General features: G+C 33.1%; 3 protein-coding genes across 3 annotated transcripts; all 3 read right to left on the bottom strand.

Annotated features, from left to right (window-relative positions):
• Positions 1-2,708: 2,708 nt before the first annotated feature.
• Positions 2,709-6,115, bottom strand: LOTGIDRAFT_159638 (hypothetical protein; the record flags this gene model as incomplete). The annotated part of the gene is made up of 2 exons (XM_009054138.1): positions 2,709-4,445; positions 5,093-6,115. 2 exons carry the CDS (start codon positions 6,113-6,115, stop codon positions 2,709-2,711), a joined length of 2,760 nt encoding a protein of 919 aa, XP_009052386.1.
• A 6,671-nt stretch (positions 6,116-12,786) lies between these two features.
• LOTGIDRAFT_159637 (hypothetical protein) lies at positions 12,787-14,862 on the bottom strand (the record flags this gene model as incomplete). The annotated part of the gene is made up of 2 exons (XM_009054137.1): positions 12,787-14,523; positions 14,791-14,862. 2 exons carry the CDS (start codon positions 14,860-14,862, stop codon positions 12,787-12,789), a joined length of 1,809 nt encoding a protein of 602 aa, XP_009052385.1.
• Positions 14,863-15,492: 630 nt separating this feature from the next.
• LOTGIDRAFT_159636 (hypothetical protein) lies at positions 15,493-16,485 on the bottom strand (the record flags this gene model as incomplete). The annotated part of the gene is made up of 1 exon (XM_009054136.1): positions 15,493-16,485. The coding sequence occupies one exon, from the start codon at positions 16,483-16,485 to the stop codon at positions 15,493-15,495; it is 993 nt and encodes a 330-aa protein (XP_009052384.1).
• Positions 16,486-18,753: the final 2,268 nt, after the last annotated feature.

The raw sequence follows: 18,753 nt of genomic DNA, 5'->3' as shown, positions 1-18,753 counted from the left end.
ACTTTACCATTTTCACCGGAGATCAATATTACAATAAAAAGAAAGTAAAATAACTGATGATCAACGTTACATAAACCCTTTACATTTTCTGATGATCAACGTTACATAAACCCTTTACATTTTCTGATGATCAACGGTATATAAAATCGAAATTCTGAATCGATGATCAATCAACATAACCCAAAATCATGATGACAACATTATATTAAATCATGATCTTTACCGATGATCGATGTTACATAAATCATGACCTTTTCATTGATGGTCAACGTTACATAAATTCTTCACTGTTGATCAATGTTACATAAAACCTTAATAAAGCTTGAAAACGAAAAACGTTTCTTAAAATCATGATCTTTACTGATGATTAACGTTTCTTAAAATAATACTCTTTACGTCTGAATAACAAAAAATAAAACTATCCACGTTACATAAAATCATGATCTTCACTGTTAATCAGCGTAACATAAAATCATAATCTTGACTATAATCTACGCTGCATAAAACCATGATCTTCACTGATGATCGACGCTGCATAAAACCATGATCTTCAGTGATGATCGACGCTGCATAAAACCATGATCTTTACTGATGATCGACGCTGCATAAAATCATGATCTTCACTGATGATCGACGCTGCATAAAATCATGATCTTCACTGTTATTAACCTAGTTATATATTTACATAGCATAATAATATACAAATACAAAGAGAAATAAAATATTGCAAAAATATAGTATTGTAGTAAAAGGAAGAGAAAAACTGTTGGTGTATCAATCAAAGTTAAAATAATTATGGGGTTAAATTAAATGTAAAATTAGAATTCAAAATCAATATGAACTATCATTAAGATACATAGATTATAAAAGTTTGACAATTGGTTGTTAATTACATCAATATAAGGTGGATAAGATAAAATTCTTTTGAAATTACTATCTATAAGATAATAATACAAATGTTTAACGAGATTTTAAGGAGCTTAATAAAAAGAGGCATTACATCAACATATCTGCTGGTTTTGACATACAAATTTCTACGTCTGATAACTGCAATCTTTCAAATGATAGAATTACAGTCAAGTAACCTAATTACGTGCATCTCCAGAAATGATTAATAATTTACATGTGCGACCTCGCGTGATCTCGGCATTTGCTTGTTTTGATAAACATGGGTTATCTGTACAATGTCAGCTAGTAGAATGAATCCAGTAGTTTCAAGCAAGGTAAAATGTATTAAAGTATACTTTGACAAATACAAAATGGCGGATTTCAGTTACAAACGTCACAATTTTTTATCGGCCGAATTTCGGATCGGAATTCCAAGTGTCGTCTGCTAAAATGTAGTCCAAAGAATGAAGACACGTGATCAACTAGTGGATTTCGTGTCAGCAGAAAAATTCTATGGAACACAAAGTGGACCATATTCTCATGTTGTTTCAATGACTTATAGCAATAAATCACACTACGTATCTTATTTTGTCAGTCACTATTTTTTTTTGAAATCATGGTTCTTTCTAGGAATTGTCACTAGTTATAATGAATTGATATTAAAGATAAATACTAAGAGAAGTTTATTATACCACTGGGTATCAACGTGGTTCTCTAGACTTATTTATAGATCAAACATTGTACACGAAAATAGGTGACGCATTCTGCCGCCGTTGCCGAGTTGGTTGCTCATGAAATGTGAGTCAAAGTGAGGGATTCATAAAGAAAATCGAAACAAACCAGTTTTAATTATTTTATAGAATATAGTTGTTCCAACTAAGACAAAAAAAATTCCGTTTTTTAACTTTGACAAAATGTGATGTTGAATCCTTATATGCACTAAAATAGGTTACACCACTGTATATTAAGAATATTATTAATCTTTTTACAACTAGATAGTCTATAGGAAAGTCAAATATATAAATGAAGATGTGTACCAGTAAAACCAGTATGCATAAAATCAATTAGTAAGTTTCGAACAAGCTTGACTAGTTCCTGCAACTTTGGACAAGAAAGGAACAGAATGATGTTCCATATCTTCAATACTATTCGTATTACAAAGTCTACAAACAGAATAATCTATCATTTTGAATTTAAATAGTTTAGCATGATCTTCACTGTTAATCATTGTCACATAAAATCATGTTGTTTTCACTAACGATCAACGCTACATAAATTCATGTTGTTTTCACTAATGATCAACGCTACATAAATTCGTGTTCTTTTCACTAATGAGCAACGCTACATAAATTCGTGTTCTTTTCACTAATGAGCAACGCTACATAAATTCGTGTTCTTTTCACTAATGAGCAACGCTACATAAATTCGTGTTCTTTTCACTAATGATCAACGCTACATAAATTCGTGTTCTTTTCACTAATGATCAACGCTTCATAAATTCATGTTCTTTTCACTAATGATCAAAACGTTTCATAAAATTATAATCTTCACTGATGATCAATGTCACATAAAATAATTAAGAAACATTTAGTAAAATAACGTTACATAAAACAGGAACTTTTATGATGATCAACGTTACATAAATCGCGCATCTTTGCTGATGATCAACGTTACATAGAATCATAATGAAATATGATCTTTAATGTTGCATGATTTTATGATCAACGTCGGGAAACATTAATCATTGACTGAATTAGCAATAACACCGAAAGCAGAATAGTTATAATCCCACTGTTCATGGTACCCACTTGTCTTGACAACTAAACAGCTTCGCCATTGAAGTTGGGTACAGATGGTCGAAGTTTCGCATTTTGGTCACTGTCTGAATCAGTACTAGATTTGCTTTTGGGTAAACTTGGTAAAGGACTTTCACTGGCAGTTTTCAGTAAATATTTTTTCTGTTTGTATACACCACTACTTCCAGAGTCTGATGTACCGTAAAGTTTATCCTTACAAGACATACAAACACGTTTATTGACAATAAAAGCAAAGAAAATCATTACCCCTTGGGTTCCCACTAATAATGTGAAAAGGTACGCAAAAACAATGGCACCAGTCGCTTCATAAATAAAGGCAAAAATCCAAGCAGCACCTGTAATTACCGAGAGTTTTAAACAGGCCAATATATTTATTTTATTTTCTTTGTTTATGATTGATTCAACCTGATCCACTCTGATTTTAATGAAAGTATAACTGAACAATCCAATATTTGTGAGAATCAGTAAACCCAGGGGTAGGGCAAAAGCATAGCGTCTATCATTAGCATAACTCATATAACATATTGCCCTATTACCATAGCCTATTGTACCATTATTACTCATATTGACCACAATGGTGATGGCTACAATTACTAATGGTGTAATGGTAGAATATAAACTACTTCTTAGTAAAATATATTTAGTTGTAAAAGCTCGAGAATGTAATGGGAAAGATAATTTCATAAACAAAACTATGGTACAACAGTTCATCCAAAATGTTGCCGAGAGCCAAAAATAATGATTTGAAATACCCATTGCTTTACAAAGGACTGGATAGTCAGAAAGTTCTAATCCAAATTCATAGACTAATTGAGCTATAAATAGATTTATAATTAACCCCATTACGTTAACCCCAACAACATTTCTCAGATCTTTGACTGTACAATAAAACACAAATGTTATGATTAAAAATAATAAAGAAATACAGGTACAAACAACAGACAGGATACCTAAAGGTGTTGCTGAAATATTCCCGTCTCTCGTTCCATTGGTTGTATTTTGGTGTACATCAGTCGGAGAACATTCAAAAATACTGGTTCCAAACAGGAAATCTTCAGTACAAACTACAAACTGATCATCCTGGATTTCAAACTCTCCCGAACTGAGAGTCACATTATTATGTAACAGAGTCAGTATCCTGGGTTCATGAGTCACTAGAGATGAATTGACGAGAATCAGGGTACACGTTAACAATTTACTTAACGGGATAAACTTCATGTCCTTCAATACTTTGTCCATACCAATCTTTATATTAAAGTTAGAATGAAATGGTTTTGTAGGTATTTCAATACACGATGAATCAAGACCTAGAGCTCCTGTAAATTCAAGCGGAGGTGGGCAATCTCGCTCTAATGTGGATATCATATCTCCATCATAATATTTGACTTCCTCGCCGACCTGTTTCATTTTATTAACAAGGTCTAGTTCAGTGACATCTGTAGGTACTGGATTCTCAAATATAATTTCAGTTGTAATATCGGCTATAATTTGCACGAGTCCGTTTCCACAGTCCTCGACTTTTACTGGAGTAGCATAACGATCTACCAGATAGTAAGGCGAGTCATAATTAGGTAAGACTAAACCAAACGCTAAGAACGGTTCTGGTGCTGTAGTATTGATTGTTCCTGCAACTCTGACACACATATCATAACCAAAACTATTGGATTCTAAAAACACAGATTGGCATCGACCATTTTTGAAAGTTTTACTGTCTATACAAAATATCTTTTCACATTCACACTGAAAATAGAGAAGGGAGACAACCGCTATATGGAAAAAATATTGCATTGTTATTGTAAAGATTAAAGGGACAGATAGGCCATTTTAGGGGGTTGATTTTAGTGTTGAATTTATGTAACTAGTCTTCAGAAGTAACTAGAAATGTACGAAAATCACATAATTAATACTTCAAACTAGGAATTAATTTACTATTTCTATATATATTTTTTCTATATATCACAGAGTATCTTAAATTGACGAGTCGTCATTTTAACATTCAAACGCTGATAATCCTGGACACACATGGATTTGAAGGCACAAATTTTGATGATGAACTGTGAACACTATTACTGATTAGTTCAGCTAAAAAAAATCCAGTTTCTGAGACTAAAGTATGATTGGTAAAAAAAAATGGCCTTACTGTCCCTTTAACTTATAATGTGATATTTCAAAAACTAATACTTTCCAGCATGGTGCACTTTCTTAAAACATTGAACATGACCGTTTTCAAAATTCAATAAATGAGAAAAAGCCTGCGTGTTGTATAAGGTGCGGTTAGTCTTTAAGAATATATGGTAACTATATCATCCTGATTGATCATGAAATTGAGGTATAAAATTTGACAATCGATTTTTCTTCTTAATCAACTGTAAATGTATTAAACTTACAGATAATGGATTCAGTATTTCATCATCTGAACATCCTTTAATAAATTGTGTTGATTCGTCTGAGAACCGGGTTTTTTCAATTAACCCATCATCGCCACCCAAATTTAATAAACTGGTCATACTAAAGTGACCTATTGGACGTGTGGTGAATGGTCCAAACAAATCGAGCCAGAAGATCTTTTCATTACAAAGCCGACAGAAAATATTTTTATATTTTTCATTAACAATGTTGGTATAAAGTCCACATGCTCGTTCAACACGTTCATCAAAGAATAGCCACAAGCCGGTCTCGTTACATTGAGAATAAAATGGTTGATAAACAGCTCCACATTGTCTCCTGTCTATGGATTGTGTTTTTGGGGGGTTAAATCTCACCTGACATTTATAATTATTGATCACGTGATAATAAACTTCAGTAGAATTTGTCGAGTTTCCATAATCATCGAAAGTTTGACAAGTTATTTGCGTTTCATAAGATTTAGAATTCATCACATTATTACACAGAGCACAATATTTATTTCGGTAGGTTTCTTTGGTTTTAAAATCAAAATATGGTTTCACGTATTTCCAATGGAGAGAATCGGATTTATGACAAGTCTCTTTGATTTCCTGATTGGTGAAAGATTCTGGACATTTGTCAATCATTTGATAGAATTCCTGATATTGTTCATTTTTAATGATGGTTCCGTGGCAGCCATATTTAGTATCTGGTTGTATTTCAGTTTCTGGTTTCTCAAATAAAATCTTATCTGGACAACAATCATTATACTTATAACAATCAGAGTCACAAAAACACGGTGCACATAAGAAATTAGAATCACCCTTATACAACTTTTTAAATCGTTCAGAGCATGAACTTCTACAGTATTGAGCTTCTAGGTCCATCGCCTGGGATTGAAAATCTTGGTATTTTCCAATCACAAAATCAAACGGACCAGATGTATTAGACGGGTGTGCTGTCCCTTGTCTCACAACCGCCTTAATGGAACAAAACAAAATCCAAAAGACCAAAAACGTTTGCATTTTGCTATTAGTTATCACCTCCTTCATTAAACATTGAATGCTATAAATTGCAATCACTCAATTAGGCACATGACACTAAAAACATTATACACTGTCCATCATAGCACTCGGCTGTTGTGGTCACTAATGTTTACAATATATCCCTGATGTGAATTAGTCACACACTAAATACTAATGACATTATAATAGGCCTATGCGTCAAGGAGGAATCATGCTCTGAGATAAAGTTTTGCCGATCAAACCATTATTCTGGATTCTCGTGAAACACTTTTCAATTTAAAATAAAAACAGTTTTTGTTTCTCGCAACAGTATTGTGTTGCTAAATAACACAAGAATGGCAGCGAGGGAACTGAAATCTGAAGTGAGCTTATTACTCATTACATCCTTTAACAATCTAGGACAATATTTATGTTAGTATATGAGTGTCATTATAGTAGAATTATGTAGGCCTAATTATATTCCACTTCACACATAACTCATACAAAACTCAGAGCAATTTTAAATTCATTCACATATTAAAATCACGACAAATCCTGTATTTAAGATCCTAAAACCATGTGAGCTTACTTGTACCAGTATTTACACAGAAGACATGCTGACACTTGATAATCCAGAATAGATCTAAAACTAAATCACCGAAAGATGAGAGGCAAGTCTAATTCAGTTGAAGTGTACAGTATATACTAAAAGGTTTGATGAATAATATTGTTTCTTACCACTATATAAATTCATATCAATCATGATATCCTTAAATTATTTAGAGAATCATTTCTCCTTTGGGCAAAGATAAAATGGGACGGTTAACGAATTCGTACAATATCAGTCGGATAGAATAACTCCAAATGTCAGGTTTGTTGGGAAAAAATGAGTTATTCTGATAGAGTATAGTTGGACTGCAGCAAAATTTCCCCTATGATTCTGGCTTGGGGAACATTTTTCACAGCCTCGTGAAGTTAACCTAGTCTCAGTCGCCCGCTTGTGACGGAAGATCAATACGTCAAAATTGTTTGCAGCATCCAATTCACTGCATTTACAAACTTCCGTGATTCAAGAAATGTGCCTATTCAAGAGTAAAATACGTATAAAGTTCGATGTTCGGGAGTTAGCCAATTTAATTGAGAAAACAGGTCTGCCGATCTTGCATCCGCAAAACTTTCTGGCGTGGAGAAATAGATATAGAAGGGGGCAAATATGGAGCCTTATGGGACCCCACTTCACAAATCTTTCAATAGATTCCATCTTTCTAAAACATTCTCTCTGTTGACGGTTTTTAAGGTAACAGTTTAATATTTTGATACAATTAGGATGAAACTTATATAATTGTATTTTTCTTAACAGCAATCGGTGATCAATCAGGTCGAAAGCCTTACTGAAGTCAAGGTAGACAATACCAGTTAATTTACCTTGATCTAATGCTTCTAACCAAGAGTCTGTTACCAGTGCTGTTGTACATGAATGATGGTCTCTTAACCCTGACTGGTTTGTGTAAAATAAATTATGTTTATATTTTTGTTTTAGTTCGTCAGAAAAGATATTTTTTTGAAATACAGGGTTAATGGGATAAAACTTATCTTCAAAGTTTCTATATATATTAATTCATAACTTTATAACTGTGATATTTGGTAATATAGTTTAATAAAAAGTTTCTAACAATTTCAGTGATAAAAATTGTTATATCATAAACCAACTTATAGAAATAGCTTGCCAGCTTTCATTTTAAATAAAAATATTTAGCAGTACAGTAACAATTACCAGTATGAAAGATTCAAGTAATACACTCATTAGGATTCCTCCATGGGTGATTACTAACACTCATACCAAGTTTCATCTAAATTCGTCAAGAATTGTGCCTTCTGGAGTGTGTACGAGCTAAATATTGAACGCGTTTTCAAAAAAAGAGCAATAATTCATAGTAAATATTTTTGATTTTTCAGATTTTCAATAGGATTCATCCTTGGGTGATAACGAACACTCACAACAAGTTTCATCCAAATCCGTCAAGAATTGCGCCTTCTAGAGTGTTTACGAGCATTTCAAGAACAAGGGTAATAACTCATACTAAATATTTTTTGATTTTTCTGATTTTCAATAGGGTTCATCATTGGGTGATTACAAGCAACCATACTAAGTTTCGTCGAAATCAGTCAAGAATTGTGCCTTCTAGAGTGTTTACGAGCAATTGTGGACGGACAGAAATGGGGGACGTATATTGTCGGCACCCCTGTCCGTCCGTCGGTCCGTCCGTCCGTCAACATTTGCTTCTAAACGCTCTAAAAATAGAATTTTTGATGGAATCAAATGAAATTCGGTATGTGTATACATATTCATAAAACGAAGATCAAGCTCGAATTTGAGCTTTTTTCGACCGTTAGAAGCAGAGTTATTGCCCTTGCCCCAAAATCTTGAATATTTACCATCCGCATGTCGTGGTGGGCGTATATGGCTGTGGTCCAGTATCTTTATGGAATGGTAAATATCGTCAAGTATCGACACATGGCGTCGCGTATCATGCCATGTCGTATCGCGATACATCGATCCTCCGTTAGATATACCGTGCCAGCACTACTGTATAGGGCCCTGATTGACTGTATTTGCTGGCATACAATCCAATCAATTCGCTGTATTCCATAATACAAGAAAAGTGGCTATAGCACCTCACATCATTTGGGGTGTGAAAGGTACACGTGATTGCACCAGGGGTATAAAGGCTGAAATAAGTTGGGAACCACTGTCTTAATTGCAATAAGATAACCCATAATCTCGGCAAAAAAAAGAAGATCCAAATCGTAACCAGCCACGTATACCTTTGTTTATGTAGCTGCACATTTTGATAAAACCTGTACCTTGAAATCGCTTTTTCATTTTTCAACTATGTCAATTATCCCACACCGTAAATCGCAGCGTGTCTCACATTTTAGTTGTAACTCTAATATACCACAATAATAAACAACTATTGTTGAGTATATAAAATATTGTTAAATTCAATGAAACGGTTGATCAATCAATTGATGATAGGGTAATCGAATATAACAGCCCTAATGATAAATCAGTCACTGCGTTCCTAATCACAATTGGTTTCCATTATGTTTTTCTGTGATGCCACTTTAATATGTTTTTTTTTCCACGGATGAAGTTCGATTTTGTCCTACACAGTAAGTCATCATCATTTTTTTTCATATAGGCATCATTAAGACTTAAGCGGTTGTTAAAAAAACAACATGCTATAGAAATTACTAATCTTATTGGTTTCTATGATGCCATAATGATATAGGCGTCATCATCATTTTTTTTCTTATAGGCATCATTAAGACTTAAGCGGGTGTAAAAGACAACAACAAATACAGGCCGGGGAGAAAATACAGGTTTGTGCAAAAGAACAGATATTAATACGAGTATTAAGTATCAAAATTTGAAAGTCTGAAGTCGGAGTGTCCCGACCTAGCTTTAGCTGTAGTAAACAAGTAAATAGAAAATCATAAAAATACATAGTCTTTAAGACTCTTCCATCTTTGAAATAATTATACTTACGATACACAATATATTCTTATAGTAAATTATCTTCACCTCAGTACAAAGAAAAATACAAAAAAACATCATGCTCAGTCGGTCTGCTAAATAAATATAGAGTCACTTATCAAATATGCACTAAAATTCACATATTTTACTTCTTTCTATTTTTAACTCTGACATAATAAATGTATACCTACCTACTCATATTGCATCTAATATCCAAAAGATACGCTCTTATGTGTTCTGAGTTTTATAAAGCCTCTCGCATCGTTATAGAATGTATTATTAAAATAGTATCTGATAATATTGAGAGTCGACTACCAAAAGCACAATCCGCGGAATCTCCCGTGGAATTTTAAGATCTGATTCAATCTTCCTGAATATTACTGTGATTGATTTGATTGAGAATAAAATTCGAAATCATTATACACCAAGTCCACCGTTCCCATTTCATTAAAGATGGGTTTCCTTTTATTTTATTGTCAAATTAAGCAAACTATTTGATAAATGGGTGTTTCTAATGCATTATCATGTATTATTAATCATATCTTATTGTGTATATCATAAATGTTGACCTTTCTTGATCGGTCACTCATTATAATCCTCCTGGTATGGAAGCCGGCTGCGGCCATAGGTACTCTCGACTTCTCGCTCACGAGAAAGCGAGGAAACTCGACTTCTCGTCTACGAGAAAGCGATACGAGGAAAAGGCGAGGAAAAGGCGAGGAAAGAGGCGAGAAAAAAAAGGCGAGGAAAAAGGCGAGAAAGCGAGGGTAAAAAAAGACGAGGAAAAAGACGAGAAAACAATTTCTCGCCTTTTTCCTCGCTTTATCTTGTCCCGACTTCTCACCCACGAGTAATGTAGCCGCACTCAGTTTCCATACTGCTGGTAATTCTCTTCTAATTTAGCTAATTATGAATTTATTATGGACATGTGAGACAAACTGGTGTTTTTTTCAAGTTATTAGTACATCTCTACTTTCTTTTAATATAAGTATTAGCATTTTCATAAATGAAAATAAGGGAACCAATCTATAACATTCCATAATAAAAATGAAATCGTATTGATTGATATAATTAAATATTATATAGGACCCGCTCCAGTAATTAATTTTATGCTAATGATGGTATGATCCGTGCTATTTTTAAAAATCCTCTTTCTCCCTTTCTTGCATCATTCCCAATTTCAATCAGACGTCTGTTGTTCCTGCAATTCCGCTAAAACTAAGTTTTTGATGACATCACTTATTGCGAAGGCTTCCTGTGATAAAGCGATCAGTGACGTCATCAAACACGTCTGTTTTGTGTAATTGATTGAATATTGGAATGATGCACTGTTGACTATAACAGCTATGGTCGTAGTCGGATGCACAGGCTTTTTGTTTCTGACGTTTGATCTGCGTCAAGATTTCTACTAAAAGCTCATCGACTTTGTGATTTAGCGCAATCGACGTTTCGGGAAATTTACAGTTTACAAAACTTCTACAATATTATGATGTAATATTATTTAAGAATAGTTTTTGGCTTCCAAACCCTTAATATGTGAATATTAGCCATAGAAGTTTCTGTTCTGTAATATGCTGACTTATTTTACTCCACACAGCACTTTTTAGGAAGATAAAAAAAAATAATAATTCTAGCCATTTTCAATATGATATTTATTTTTTCATAAAGGAAATTCAATATGTAAAATCTTTAGAAAAATATTGAAAAACAAGAATGAGCTTCAAATATTCAAAAGGAACGATCTCAAGAGTTGAGACAATAGTTCAAAATACAACAAATAAATTAAGAAAATTATTTAAAAGTCAACATTGTAGTCTAACAAGTTTTCTACTACAGTCCATATGTAATGACGTTATTGTTGACAAATCGAAGCGTGTCTTGTAGGATTTGCTAATATCCCCGAATTCGTCCTTATAGTTATCAGGAAACGGGCTCTTTATTACAGAGACAAAAAATATAATAACAAAGGAACGAAATCGTAATATTTGCACAAACCCTGAATCTTTACTGATTTTACTAATAATCATGACTTAATATAACATTGATTATCAAACTGATGATCTGCGTAACAGAAAATAAACATGGAGCAAGATAACGTTACATAAATCAGTGGCTTAACTGATGATCAACTTTACATAAAATCGTGATTGTTACTGATGATCAATGTCACATAAAATCTTCACTGATACTCAACTTAACTTAAAATCGTGAACTTTACTAAATTTACATAAATCATGATATTTTCACTGATGATCAACCTTAAATTAAAATACTAAGTAAATCAATAATGAACTTGAACTGCAGTAGTGAAATAACATTACATGAATCATGATGTTTGCATGATGATAAGTGTTCCTTAAAGTGATACTACGTCTTAGAATTAACATAAAATTTAAGAATTTTAAACTTGGCGAATAAGAGCTAGTAGATATACCTTGTGTCATAAATAACATAATACATGAGGATCCTAATATAATCTGATAAATTAAAAAAAAAGTATCCATAAATATGCAATTAACTATTGAAAAACGCTTAATATCACCAAAAAAATTATTTTTATGAATTTTCCAATTTTCTAGATTTTACAGGGATTCTGTTGTAACTTTATGACACCAGGTAAGCTAACTGATGAATGTAGACTAATATTGACCTTTTCGAGAACTTAAATTTCATATTTATTCTAAGACGTAGTATCACTTTAAATAAAATGCATTACCTAATAAATGAAATAAAATCATGATCTTCACTGTTAATCAGCGTAACATAAAATCACAATCTTGACTATAATCGACGCTGCATAAAATCATGATCTTGACCAATAATCGACGCTGCATAAAATCACGATCTTGACTGATGATCAATGTCAAATAACATAATAATAAAAAAATAAAATAACGTTACATAAATCTTTCATGCTGGTTCAACGTTACATAAAATCATGATTTACACTAATGATCAACGATAATTAAATCCCGCATCTTTGCTGATGACAACGTTAAATAGAATCTAAATGAACTTAGGCGTAAAATAACGTTACATAAATCAGGAATCAGATTTTATGGTCAACGTCAGGAAACAGCCATTACTGACTGAATTAGCACTGACACCAAAAACAAACTATCTTACTGTTCTTGATAACCACTCGTCTTGACGACTAAACCGCTTCATCGTTGAAGTTGGGTAAAGGTGGTCGGAGTTTTGCAGTTTGGCCCCTATCTGAATCAGTACTAGATTTACTTTTAGATAAACTTGGCAAGGGACTTTCACCGGTAGATTTCACTAAATATTTTTTCTGTTTGGATATACCACTACTACCAGAGTCTGATGTACCGTAAACTTTATCCTTACAAGACATACAAACACGTTTATTGACAACAAAAGTCAAGAAAATGACGACCCCTTGTGCTCCCACTAATAATGTGAAAAGGTACGCAAATGCTATGACACCAGTCGCTTCATAAATAAAGACAAAAATCCAAGCAGCACCTGTAATTACCGAGAGTTTTAAACAGGCCAATATATTTATTTTATTTTCTTTGTTTATGGTTGATTCAACCTGATCCACTCTGATTTTAATGAAAGTATAACTGAACAATCCAATATTTGTGAGAATCAGTAAACCCAGGGGTAGGGCGAAAGCATAGCGTCTATCATTAGCATAACTCATATAACATATTGCCCTATTAGCATAGCCTATTGTACCATTATTACTCATATTGACCACAATGGTGATGACTACAATTACTAATGGTGTAAAGGTACAATATAAACTACTTCTTAGTAAAATATATTTAGTTGTAAAAGCTCGAGAATGTAATGGGAAAGATAATTTCATAAACAAAACTATGGTACAACAGTTCATCCAAAATGTTGACGAAAGCCAAAAATAGTGAATGGAAATACCCATTGCTTTACAAAGGACTGGATAGTCAAAAAGTTCTAATCCAAATTCATAGACTAATTGAGCTATAAATAGATTTATAATTAACCCCATAACGTTAACCCCAACAACATTTCTCATATATTTGACTGTACAATAAAACACAAATGTTATGATTAAAAATAATAAAGAAATACAGGTACAAACAACAGACAAGATACCTAAAGGTGTTGCTGAAATATTCCCGTCTCTCGTTCCATTGGTTGTATTTTGGTGTACATCAGTCGGAGAACATTCAAAAATACTGGTTCCAAACAGGAAATCTTCAGTACAAACTACAAACTGATCATCCTGGATTTCAAACTCTCCCGAACTGAGAGTCACATTATTATGTAACAGAGTCAGTATCCTGGGTTCATGAGTCACTAGAGATGAATTGACGAGAATCAGGGTACACGTTAACAATTTACTTAACGGGATAAACCTCATGTCCTTCAATACTTTGTCCATACCAATCTTTATATTAAAGTTAGAATGAAATGGTTTTGTAGGTATTTCAATACACGATGAATCAAGACCTAGAGCTCCTGTAAATTCAAGCGGAGGTGGGCAATCTCGCTCTAATGTGGATATCATATCTCCATCATAATATTTGACTTCCTCGCCGACCTGTTTCATTTTATTAACAAGGTCTAGTTCAGTGACATCTGTATGAACTGGATTCTCAAATATCATTTGAGTTTTAACATCGGCTATAATTTGTGTAAGTCCGTTACCACAGTCCTCGACTTTTACTGGAGTAGCATAACGATCTACCAGATAGTAAGGAGAGTCATAATTAGGTAAGACCAAACCAAACGCTAAGAACGGTTCTGGTGCTGTAGTATTGATTGTTCCTGCAACTCTGATACACATATCATAACCAAAACTATTGGATTCTAAAAACACAGATTGGCATCGACCATTCTCTAAAGTTTTACTGTCTATACAAAATATCTTTTCACATTCACACTGAAAATAGAGAAGGGAGACAACCGCTAAATGGAAATGGAAAAATGCACCCCGTATAGTTAAGATTAAGATAGATTTACTTAAAGTTGCCTTTGCTTATTTTTCTTGATCAAATCATGTTTATTGTTGATTAATTGATGTTTCTAATTCATAAATCAAGTACTCTTGAGTGCTAAGATTGTGTGAGGATGTAGAGAAGCTTGGGGATCAAATTTACTTAAATCCGATTGAAAAAGCTAAAAATACATTCCTTGTTTACTCACTGACTAAAATAGATTGTGATAATCTAGCCCCTTTTTCGTATAAAATATTATTAGCCAAACCATGTTTAAAAGACATATTTGTAAGTTAGAAATAATGTAATTAATTACACTGTGTATAGAAAATAAAAAAAACATCGTCTTTTTATCTATTTTGGAAACATAACTATTAAAATTTTAAAAAAATCAGTTGGTATTTGGCTGTTTTGGTATTGCTCGGCTGTGAAAAGGCACAAATAGAGTTATGGAAATTGTGAGACCTGATTATCTTTATTAATTGACGGCTAGATTATTGTAATCCCCTCGCAATTAAAGTTAAATATTGAATTTTGAGACAAACTGGTATTTTTCCCAAACATTAGCCGGCCAATAAAGGAATATATGTATAAATAAATGAAAACAAGCGAACCGAACTTTGAGCAAAGCGGCGATATAATATATAGTTCATCAACTAATACATTCTTCCATAGTGCACTTTCTTACTGTCTCAAACATGACCCTTTTCAAAAATCAATAAATGAGAAAAGAGCTGCGTGTAGCATAAGGTGCGTTTAGTCTTTGGGAATATATGGTTACTGTTTCATCTACGTTTTCATCCTGATTCATAATGGAATTGAGGTATGAAATTTAACAATTGATTTTGCTTTTATTAATTTTAAAGTTATTGAACTTACCGATAATGGATTCAGTATTTCGTCATTTGAACATGTCATTGTAGGTTTTGTTGGTGCGCTATCCGAGTTTTTTGAAAAAATCCAGTATCATCATCGTCACCTAAATTTAATAAACTAGTCATACTAAACAGTCCTACTTCAATTCTTCTGTTTGGTTCATAACTCAAATCGCGCCAGAAGATCTTTTCATTACAAAGCCGACAGAAAATATTTTTATATTTTTCATTAACAATGTTGGTATAAAGTCCACATGCTCGTTCAACACGTTCATCAAAGAATCCCCACAAGCCAGTCTCGTTACATTTAGAATAAAATGGTTGATAAACAGCTCCACATTGTCTCTTGTCTATGGATTGTGTTGTTGGGGGGTTAAATCTCACCTGACATTTATAATTATTGATCACGTGATAATAAACTTCAGTAGAATTTATCGAGTTTCCATAATCATAGAAAGTTTGACAAGTTATTTGTGTTTCATAAGATTTAGAATTCATCACATTATTACACAGAGCACAATATTTATTTCGGTAGGTTTCTTTGGTTTTAAAATCAAAATATGGTTTCACGTATTTCCAATGGAGAGAATCGGATTTATGACAATTCTCTTTGATTTCCTGATTGGTGAAAGATTCTGGACATTTGTCAATCATTTGATAGAATTCCTGATATTGTTCATTTTTAATGATGGTTCCGTGGCAGCCATATTTAGTATCTGGTTGTATTTCAGTTTCTGGTTTCTCAAATAAAATCTTATCTGGACAACAATCATTATACTTATAACAATCAGAGTCACAAAAACACGGTGCACATCGGTAATTAGATTCACCCCAAAACAACTTTTTAAATCGTTCCGAGCATGAACTTTTACAGTATTGACCTTCCAGGTCCATCGCCTGGGATTCAAAATCTTGGTATTTTCCATTCACAAAATCAAATGGACCAGATATATAAAATGGCTGTGCTGTTTCTTGTCCCACAACCGCCTTAATGGAACAAAACAAAATCCAAAAGACCGAAAACGTTTGCATTTTGCTATTAGATATGTAACTGTCAATCACGTTGTGGCCAGTGGTTTTTGTGATATATTTGAGTTCCTGTTGTGAATTAGTCACACACTAAATATTAATAACATTGTTAGCGTTTAAAAGGAAATTATGCTCAGAGAGGAAGTTTTTACCATCAAACCACTACACTATTACTAGGATCTCGTGATTCAGTTTTTTTTTAAAATCAGTTTTGTGTGTCTCTCAACTAATTAACACAAGAATGAGACTAAGAGAACTCAAATCAGATGTAAGCTAATTACTCATTACATCTTTTCACAATCTAGGTCAATATTTCAGCGGCAGAATCACCATAGCTGTATATAACGTCTTTAGAGAAGATTTTTTTCACGTGATAAAAAACTTGGAGAACTTTCAGATTCATAAACACATCAAAATCACGATAAATCTTATATCTAAGACCACCTTTACTTATAATAATATTTACACAGAAGACATGTTTACACTTGATAATCCAGAATAGATCTAAAAATAAACCACCGAAAGATGAGAGGCAAGTCTAATTAAGTTGAAGTGTATAGTATATACCAAAAGGTTTGATGAATAATATTGTCTCTTACCACTATATAAATTCATATTAATCAAGCTATCCTTAAATTATTTAGAGAACGTGTCGTGTGACCTCCACCATTTCTCCTTAGGGTTGAAATAAAATGGGTTGGATAACGGACCAATTCGTATAATGTTTACTCAAGTCACGGTTCGTTCGTCTGACACATTAACAGTCTTTCATATAAAAAGTTGTTATATTCAACAATCATTCAATAGTAGAGTATCGATAGGTCAATAAATCACTGAAAGAAAAATTAGTATCATATTAGTCATTTCCACCTTAATTCTAAGTCAGTCATATTAAAATTAAACCAAACTTTCGTTCCATACTTTACTAGCTCTTATTTTAATTTTGCCATTTTAGTTAAGGTTTAAAGACGACCTTCTTAAACATTTGTTGGTTTGATGATACCGCTAGCCAATACAAATCGCTGCATTTACATACTTCCATGATACAAAAAATGTACTTATTGCAGTCAATGTAATAGACAGAGTAATAGCTTGACATTGTGAAGATTATTTCCGAGATTAGTCAGTGAGATTAGAAATGCCCCAAACAATATGTAGGAGAAACTAAGAATAATTTACGAACTCGCTTTAATGCTCATAGGTCAGACATCAAATTAAAGAAAGACAAGCCTGTTTCTAATCATTTCAACCTCGACGACCATTCAATAGATGATCTCGCCCTAATCCCAATTGAGCGTAATAATTATGAAAGAAACCAAATGCTTTCCTATGTTAAAAATAAATCGACATTGCAATAGTCTGAATAAGATAGCAATTGAATTTTCAAGGACTCTTCTAGACACCTGATACCATTTTTCATTATGGGATACTTACTGACTTATGATTGATATACTTCCTCATGTGAAAAGTTCATGAGCTGCTACTAATGTTTCGCCAAAATGTTGTTTTGGATTGTGGGTTTCGATTTGCGGTTCGGATCGTTTGTTGTTGTTTTTTATTTGTATACTACACTACAAATAGTAGCCATCGGCTGCTCATATTCTACTTTCTATATCACAAATTGGATGTGGTCGTGAACCTGAGCCGTTGGAAATTTTCAATTAAATTTTCAATATGAGTGGTTCGTACATGTCAACTACAAAGATTGATGGTGATGGTGATACTACTCCATTGATTGGAGCGCCCTTCCCCCAACTCCCTTAACTATAGCAGTGATTGTAGTACAGATTCAGATAACGATTGCTTTGAAGTACATGTAATTTCACTAATATATTTCAATTGCTTTATCTAGTCCTCCATCATTTACGGTCATCATAAACCACTTTTCCATTCATTGTCATCAGATAGTTTACGATATTGTAAACTTGAAGGTCCTGATGGCTTTTCACCAGAACATTTCAATTCACAAGATCAGATGAATTATCACTCAGGATTTCAGATGTCACGGTTCCTTAAAAAATATTATTTCGTGACGTGACGTAAAATGTGACGCTCTCTAATTCTTCCTTACTTGTTCTCCTTATACAAATCAACAATTCTCTAGAACTGATTCGGCTGTGACAGATTTCGTCTCCCAAATAGTAAAACATGGAATATATCTTTAAATTACCTTTAATACGACACGTACCAGGTATCTGTAATTAATTCAAAACTTTACATACCTGCTTATCATCACAGAGGGCACCAACTTTCAGAGTGAATCCAATCATG

Source organism: Lottia gigantea (genome assembly GCF_000327385.1).
Source record: "Lottia gigantea unplaced genomic scaffold LOTGIsca_21, whole genome shotgun sequence".
NCBI classification, from domain to species: domain Eukaryota; kingdom Metazoa; phylum Mollusca; class Gastropoda; family Lottiidae; genus Lottia; species Lottia gigantea.
Note: the sequence above shows the minus strand (reverse complement) of the source record. Positions and strands in the feature narration are given on the sequence as shown.